The sequence below is a fragment of the Mastomys coucha genome, unplaced genomic scaffold (assembly GCF_008632895.1).
Source record: "Mastomys coucha isolate ucsf_1 unplaced genomic scaffold, UCSF_Mcou_1 pScaffold6, whole genome shotgun sequence".
Classification (NCBI taxonomy): domain Eukaryota; kingdom Metazoa; phylum Chordata; class Mammalia; order Rodentia; family Muridae; genus Mastomys; species Mastomys coucha.
In genome coordinates this window covers 105,754,229-105,761,894 of record NW_022196912.1, presented here as the reverse complement: position 1 = coordinate 105,761,894, position 7,666 = coordinate 105,754,229, and the positions used below count along the sequence as shown (strand labels likewise).

The 7,666-nt window shown below is 40.1% G+C and overlaps 1 protein-coding gene across 1 annotated transcript in view; it reads right to left on the bottom strand.

Moving 5' to 3' along the window:
* Tshr (thyroid stimulating hormone receptor) overlaps positions 1-7,666 on the bottom strand; it is a 125,033-nt gene that overhangs the window by 46,486 nt on the left and 70,881 nt on the right. Inside the window, exon 2 of the mRNA XM_031356411.1 lies at positions 2,525-2,596. Within this exon, the coding sequence (XP_031212271.1) occupies positions 2,525-2,596 (72 nt within the window). The remainder of the gene's footprint in view (positions 1-2,524; positions 2,597-7,666) is intronic.

The following is a 7,666-nucleotide window of genomic DNA, read 5'->3' as shown; positions in this document are numbered from 1 at the left end:
GGGGGTGGGGTGAGGACGGGACAGGGGCGGGGGCAGGGGCAGGGGCAGGGACAGAGACAAATTGACCAGATAATGCAGATAGTGCTCGGGAAGACACAGATTAAGACTCATACAACAGACAGACAGAGGACAGAAAACACAGGAGAGCAAAGTAGACACTTCAAATTTGGATTCTTAGTGACCTGGCTTCAAGGGGACGATGCATTATTAGTAACCCAGAGTTAGTCACTAGTGCATTTAAACCATGTAGACCCCATTCTCTCTGAAGATCTGTCTTCTTGATTTTGAATGAAACAGAAAACTCAGGATTTGTTTTGAGCTTATGAATCAAAATATCATGCAAATAAAAGTTGTAGGTACTAAAAGAGGGAAGAAGAGAGATCCCCTTTACAGGAACAGTTGTGAATCTGTATGTAAACGATCCTGTTTCAGATGGTTTTATCAGAGTCTTTCTTGTAATGAGAACAATACACACAGATTCAATGACCCTCATCTACTACTGAGAGGCACGTCTATGCCATCTGGGAAAATAAATGATTTATAAATCCCTAACAGAGATTCCCATCCCTGAACATAGAACTGAACAATGTGGACACATACACATTCAAGACTCATCCTAGGATCATTGATTAACAGTTATGAGGGCCAAGTACTTATATTTTTCCAAAGCTTCCTTGGTGATTATTACTGAATGACATTCTTCATAAGAGGAGCCATGATTGTTAGAGTCTGGGTCTCCTTTCTGGCAGGGTTGTTTGCTCCTCTTCTGGTGCCCTTGTGATGTTTGTTTGGAAGTATTTAGTCAATAAACAAACAGCCTTTGGTTTTTCAGGTTTCCCAGCTGTTTGTCCTTTGTGACTAAGCAACAATATGTAAATTGTTTTGATCCAAACGCCATCTCGGAACACATTTCATAGGATCAATTTATTGTTAGGGGACTTTACAGAATTTGTCGTGGATGAAAATGGAGCAAGATTCATGCCAAAGGCCGACAACAACTTACTTGCTTATGTTTATCTCACGGCCTTTGTCCCACACTCCCGACGGAATCTCAGAGACGATGCTCATTCTGCCCACCTCACTGAACTGAAGTTCTGGTTTCACTAACCTCAGAGTGTGGTATAACTTAAATTATGTACTCATCCACGCCTCAACCCAGGATAACACATGCGTGTCGTTTGCTGAAAGTATCAAATACGGAAGTTGAAAGCTACTCCCTAAAACCTCCTGTAAAAGATAAAAGCATCCATTTATGCATATTGGTTGATAAGCAATGATTTTTCATAGAACTGTTTGTTGTCTGGGTCTGCTGGGATTAGCTGGAGCTGGTTGGTGATTCGATCCTTGCAAAACTCTGGTAAAGATTTCTGTAAAATGTCCCATGTCTTTCCTGTGTGATTATTTCTATGCTGTTCAATTAATGCAGAACAAAGATCTTTGTGGGAAGAGAGAGACACATATGGCTATAGACAGATACATAGAAACATAACAGAGAAAGAGAGAGAGGGAAAGGGAAAGAGAGAGGGAGGGGGGGAGGGAGGGAAGGAGGAAGAGAGGGAGGGGAGAGCAGAGGCAGAGTCAGAGGCAGAGACAAACAGGCAGACAGACAGTCAGACAGACTCAAAAGATGGCCTCCAAGCAGTCACAGATGCAGAGTCAAACAACAGACATAAAGTGGCTGGAAGACACAAGAACTAGAGAATTGATATCTGGACTTGCTCTTGGTGAAATTATTCTAAGGAGGACATGTTTTCATTTCTTTCCTTAATGGATATAATTGGTGACTCAGAGTCAATCACTAATGTGTACGATTCCACTCACAGGCAATGGCCACTAGCCTAATGGACAAGTGCCTCTTTTCTTTTACATATGCATTTCTATTTTTAAGGCTTAGAATTGTTTTTAACTCGTTTTTTTGTTTGTTTGTTTGGTTGGTTGGTTTTTCGAGACAGGGTTTTTCTGTGTAGCCCTGGCTGTCCTGGTACTCACTCTGTAGACCAGGCTGGCCTCAAACTCAGACATCTGCCTGCCTCTGCCTCTCAAGTGCTGGGATTAAAGGTGTACACCACCACAGCCTGGCCTTTTAAACTGATTTTTAAGTGAGGGAAATCTGAAATGATTTGGCTTCATTTGTGACGAGATGTCAGTGTTTGCACTGTATTATTGGTGAAAGTGATTCCATAAAAATCTAGGATGGCTGGGTAAGGAAGAGACGCATAGCTGTCTGTGGATTCTCAGCTCATCCTATGATATGCTAGAATACACACACACACACACAAAAACGGTGAGCTTAGCATGACCACACAAATTTAAATCTGCATTAGATTTAAAGGATCCTATAAGGATCAGAAAGTCAAGATGTAACTAAGCAGGTAGGCACTATATAAATAAATTTCAAATATTTAAAAATGCAGATGTCATTGACTTGGGCAAGGACGGTACCGATTGCTTTTCTTGATGGACACATTGATATAGAAGTGCATTACAATTGCAAAGTTCTCTGAATGTTAAAATAATTACTTACATCCTGGAAATATTGGGCAGACTTGAAAAGGCAAGACTGGGGATGGTCTTCAGGTGAGTCTCGATGAGCTTCCTAAGGAAATGACAGTCTCACAGTTAGAGGTCTCATCCTTGGTCTTTTTAAATTACTCACCTTAATTTCAAAGAATACCTTTTCTGAAGCACAGTGACCTTTTACAACACAATCAATGACACTGTCATGATTTCCCCTCTCCTGACATAAGAACTGGGAATGTGATTCAGATATAGAAAACGAACCCTCATACCTCATCTCTGGATGGGCAGTACAGTAATACACTTTGTCCAGCATCACACTTCATTTGCTCACTGAAAAGGCACATAGTGTGTCCCTCTAGTATGTTCATGAGAAGGTCAGGTCTATGACAGTATAGTGGTAACTGATAGAATGCTTTGTCAGAACCGTAAGCCATCTTTGTTGGACATGAACACTGAAGGTATGACATCCCCCAACTTTCCTGTCTGGGACTCCTCATAAATAAGAAAATGTCTTCAAATATTCCAGTATGATTCTTCATCTAGGCCTTCTATTTTTGATTTCCCCTCTGTATAGTGATAACCTGAACAGAATCCTCAGTGTCACAACCCACTTTGCAAAAGGACAATGATGTATCCCATTCTCCTCTGTGAATATTGAATTGAATATTGGAAATCACATATCAGTTACTTACTACCTTACCTACAAATAATGGATTAATATAGATTGCTAGGTTATTTCTCTATGATCTTTTTCTTCTCCTCTTCCATTCTTCCTCCTCCTCCTCCTCCTCTTTTCTATCTAGGCTTTCATTGGACCATTTCTTTAGGCACTACTTGAAAAATATTGGTAACATGCTTAATTAAAACACTAGCAGGCCAAGTTTGTAAAAGGACTCAAAATTTTTGTCAAATAGAGGGCAGGTAAATAGAAGAGATAGATTTTTAACCCCTTCTCAACTTTGGAGTATTTGACCATGAAGTCCAATGTTATAGTAATACTAGGAGACTCATTGTTGAGTGGCTACCTTAATTTAGCTGTGTGGTGATATGTGTGTGTGTGTGTGTGTGTGTGTGTGTGTATGTATGTTCCTTACAACAATGTGATCTTTATTATTAAAGAAAAAAAAAGAAAAGAAGTTCAGATCTCATAAATTCATCTCACTTGGAGTTACATCCCCTTCTCTGGGCTGATTAAAAGCTTATTGATTGAGATCCAGGACTCTGGAGTTAAAAATGACAGGATAACAACTCATTCTATTAAAATCTCTGTGTAAAAATGAGGCCATGCAGAAAGAAAACAAGGGATAATACGCGCACCTGTTGGGTATTATGAAAAGAGATTGAGTTTCGTGAATCCAAACATGGTCTTATAGAGTTGTCCTGGGGCAAACATTTTGAGAGTATACTTTTTTTATAAGATTATACATTGCTTGCAGGTAATAGGGACCTAAACTGCATGTTTCACTAACTATAGATTAGGGCACTTGGCCTTATTCAAAGGAGAGAAACAGGTCAGATTTGGTGGGGTACACTTGTGATTCTGGTACTCAGGAAGTTAGGGGCAGGACATTTGTGAGTTTCAGCCCAGCCCGGGGTACATATTGAGATCCATCTCAAAAATAATAATAGTATAAAATAAGATATTTTAAAAATTAAATAATATGTGTCAAATTAAATAGAAAGTTAGGATAAAATTGAAATGGTTTCTAGCAGATGAGGAGCAGAAATAGCATATACATAAAATTTAATATACTTTTCAATTAAAACCCAAATAGTGTTTATACACATTCCTGGAGGAAGAAAGGGAAGGAAGAAGGAAAAAGGGAGGGAGAGAGGGAGAGAGAATATTATATGTACTTGACTGTGAGTTTATGTAGTGTATGCAGGAGCCTGTTGAAGCCTGAAGAGTGTATTGGATCCCCTGGAACTAGAGTTACAGATGATTATGAACTGCCATGTGGGTGTTGGGAACTAAACCTGGGTCTTTTTTAAGAGCAGTCAGTGCTCCTAACTGCTGATATATCTCTCAGACCCATAATTCCTGTCTTTCTTTTCTCCAACACAAAAGCTTCTATCCACCTTAAATATGAACAAGTTATTCCTTTTTTGTGTGTCTGTCTGTCTGCCTCTAATCTGTTTCTGTCTCTCTCTTTTACTCACACCCATCACGTGTACACAGACCAATACAAATTATAGACTTAAGAGCAGCTGTCTTAGTGACCATAAAATATGTCCAATAAATCTTCTAAGAGAATGAAGAGAGGGGTGCCAGCTTTCTTAGCATATGATGAAAATAAATAACCCACTTGTTGGGTAAATTTAATGTAGTGATGATCATCACACAGTCTGATCTTGATAACAAGTGAAGCGTCAGAATGAGAAATGATCACAGACATTGGAATTCAATCGCAATCTAACTTACAGATTCTTTTTTTTTTTTTTTGCTGTGTACATTCATAGTAATGCGTAAATGAAATATAAAAGTACATCTGCAGCTCAGGTTTGGATTGATTTACTTTTACTCTTAGTGTAAACAGTCTTGGTTACTCTAAAATTCACCCTGTGTTTGCATACCCTCTGCTCTCCTGTCTAATTTGAAAAATGCTTAGTCTGATGAACTCCTATAAACAGGTTGAGAGGAGTGCTTCCTAATGTGTAGGCAGGCATTTGTATCTCTTGAAACAATGAAGATACAATGTCTACACACAGATCTCATATGATGGCTTTTCTCTTAATGAGACAAGCCCAGAGACAAAGCTGTCCCCTGTTTTAAGTTACTGTCCTGTCCTAAGTTGTTCCTTGCTTTGGGTTGCGCCTTGCTCTGGCTCCATTTTGCAAATGCAGAGGTAAGGTTACTGTGCATCCTGATTGTGCAAAACAAAACAAAACAAAACAAAACAAAACAAAAACAGTCACCTCCAGAATGAATTATGAGGCATAGGCTACTAACTTATTTACACAAGCAAAAAAAAAAAATCACCCCTTTTACACTGGCAACACCTATCAGAAAAGCCAGGTCCATGAACTTACTGAACACACCAGATATTATCTCTCATTTATGACTATAAAAGAAGTGCCCTAAGACTGAGTCATAGGGGACACTGATTTGTCACCTAGTTCCTTGTAGGCCTTATCCAGGACACAATAATGGATTGCTGCCTCCATCTCCTGGCTCCAGCTTGAGGGCAGTTTGTTCTGCCCTCACATAATGTACCATTCCAGGACAAGGGTTGATAATAACCAGAGTCCTTGCTGTCTTCACAAAACAAATTACCCTCATAAAGTAGGGTAGTTACCTACCACAGTGAGGCTCACTCCTGAGCAGGACTAACCCCCTCTGGGAACCCGACCAAGCCCCTCTATGGGTAAGGACTTCTTCATCCCATCCTGCAAAATCAATGTCTTCATGAGGCTCATGGTAGTGTCTCAAAGATGGGTTTGGGGTTTGCTGAACCCCTTTACAGGTTACCTTTTCCAATGTAGCCACATTGACTAAATCTTTTTTTTTTTCTCTATTACTATTCTCAACTACTTGCTATGCTGGGGACAGCTGGCCAAGCCTGGCTTATTGGAACTCCCAGAGGCAAGGCATTTGATGCATTGATCCAGTAACATTTGAAGTTTGAACTTTGGTCACGGCCCTTTGGTCCCAAATATTTGAAGTGACCAGAACTACAAATATGTTGTACCTTGAGGCTCAAAATATATATCAAGAGCTCTTAAATTTCTTGTCTTACATTCAGTTTCTCTTCCCTGTCTTCTTGGGAAGACTAATTCAGGGTCATCTAAGCCGATGAGTCCTGACTCAAAAATTCCTAATGGCCACAACCCCCCCCCCCCTTTTTTTTTTTTTGGCTTTTGAGACAGGGTTTTTCTGTGTAGCCTGGCTGTCCTGGAACTCACTATGTAGACCAGGCTGGCCTTGAACTCAGAAATCCTCCTCCGTCTGCCTCCCAAGTGCTAGGATTAAAGGCCACAAAACCCTTTTTACCCTTGTGTTTCTGAGTTTAAACTGATAGGTGTGGTGGTGTTGGGGGGGCAAGGTTTATATTTCTCAAATACCTGCATCTTGTAGATAAAATGCAGAACCAGAAATAAATGGAAAATGTTATGAATTGATCTGTAGATTTTGCAGAATAGGCTACAGTTTAAAATGGTCCTTTTGTTTTTGTGCCAGCTTTAGGGGAAGGAAATCTGGCTTTGCTAGTAGAGGCAGCTGACTTGTCTCTATGTTCCAAACAAGAAAGGTCTGTGCAGTTAGATTGTTCATAGTAATCTAGCATCTAGACTTGTTTCACTGAGATGTCCTTAGCATATAGTAAAATCAGTATTTTAACATCTTGTTTCTTAGGGAAGATAGGTGTTTAGAAGTAAGTTTGGGGAGGGACACACACACACACACACACACACACACACACACACACACACACAAGATTACCTCCCCAGTTGAAGTGCCTCCTCAAGGCAAAACTACTTTTGATCAAGAGGGTATACTGCTCACGAAAGAGCAAGCACACAGGGTTGCTTTGGATTTTATTTCTAATGAAGGAGGTGACTGTATCTTTTCCCCATTTGGCTGGAATCTGACCTCACATTCTTTTGAGATTGGTCAGTTTAAAAAGAATTAGTGCAAAGAAAATGAAGGGGAAAGGAGCTAATCACTTTAATCCTAGAACAGAGCAGAGCCTGTATAAACAAAGGTTTTTGCAAGGGTGGGGAGGTGGGGGGAAGCATGAAACATCTGCATAAAAGTCTTATAAATTGGGGGTGAGAAAAACAAAAAGATTTGAGTTCCTTGTTATGATGGTTTGAATGGTAAGGGCCACCTGTACCATGTATTTGAATGATTGGCTCCCAGATTGGTGTCATTGTTTCTGATGGATCACGAAGTGTCACCACATTGGGGGAAGTATGTCACAGGGGGCAGGCTTTCAGATTTCAAAAGATTTGGGCCATTTCCAGTTAGCTCTCTTCTCTTCTCTTCTCTTCTCTTCTCTTCTCTTCTCTTCTCTTCTCTTCTCTTCTCTTCTCTTCTCTTCTCTTCTCTTCTCCCTTCTCCCTTCTCCTTTCTTCTCCCTTCCTCCTCCTCCTCCTCCTTCTTTCTTCTTCTTCTTCTTCTTCTTCTTCTTCTTCTTCTTCTTCTTCT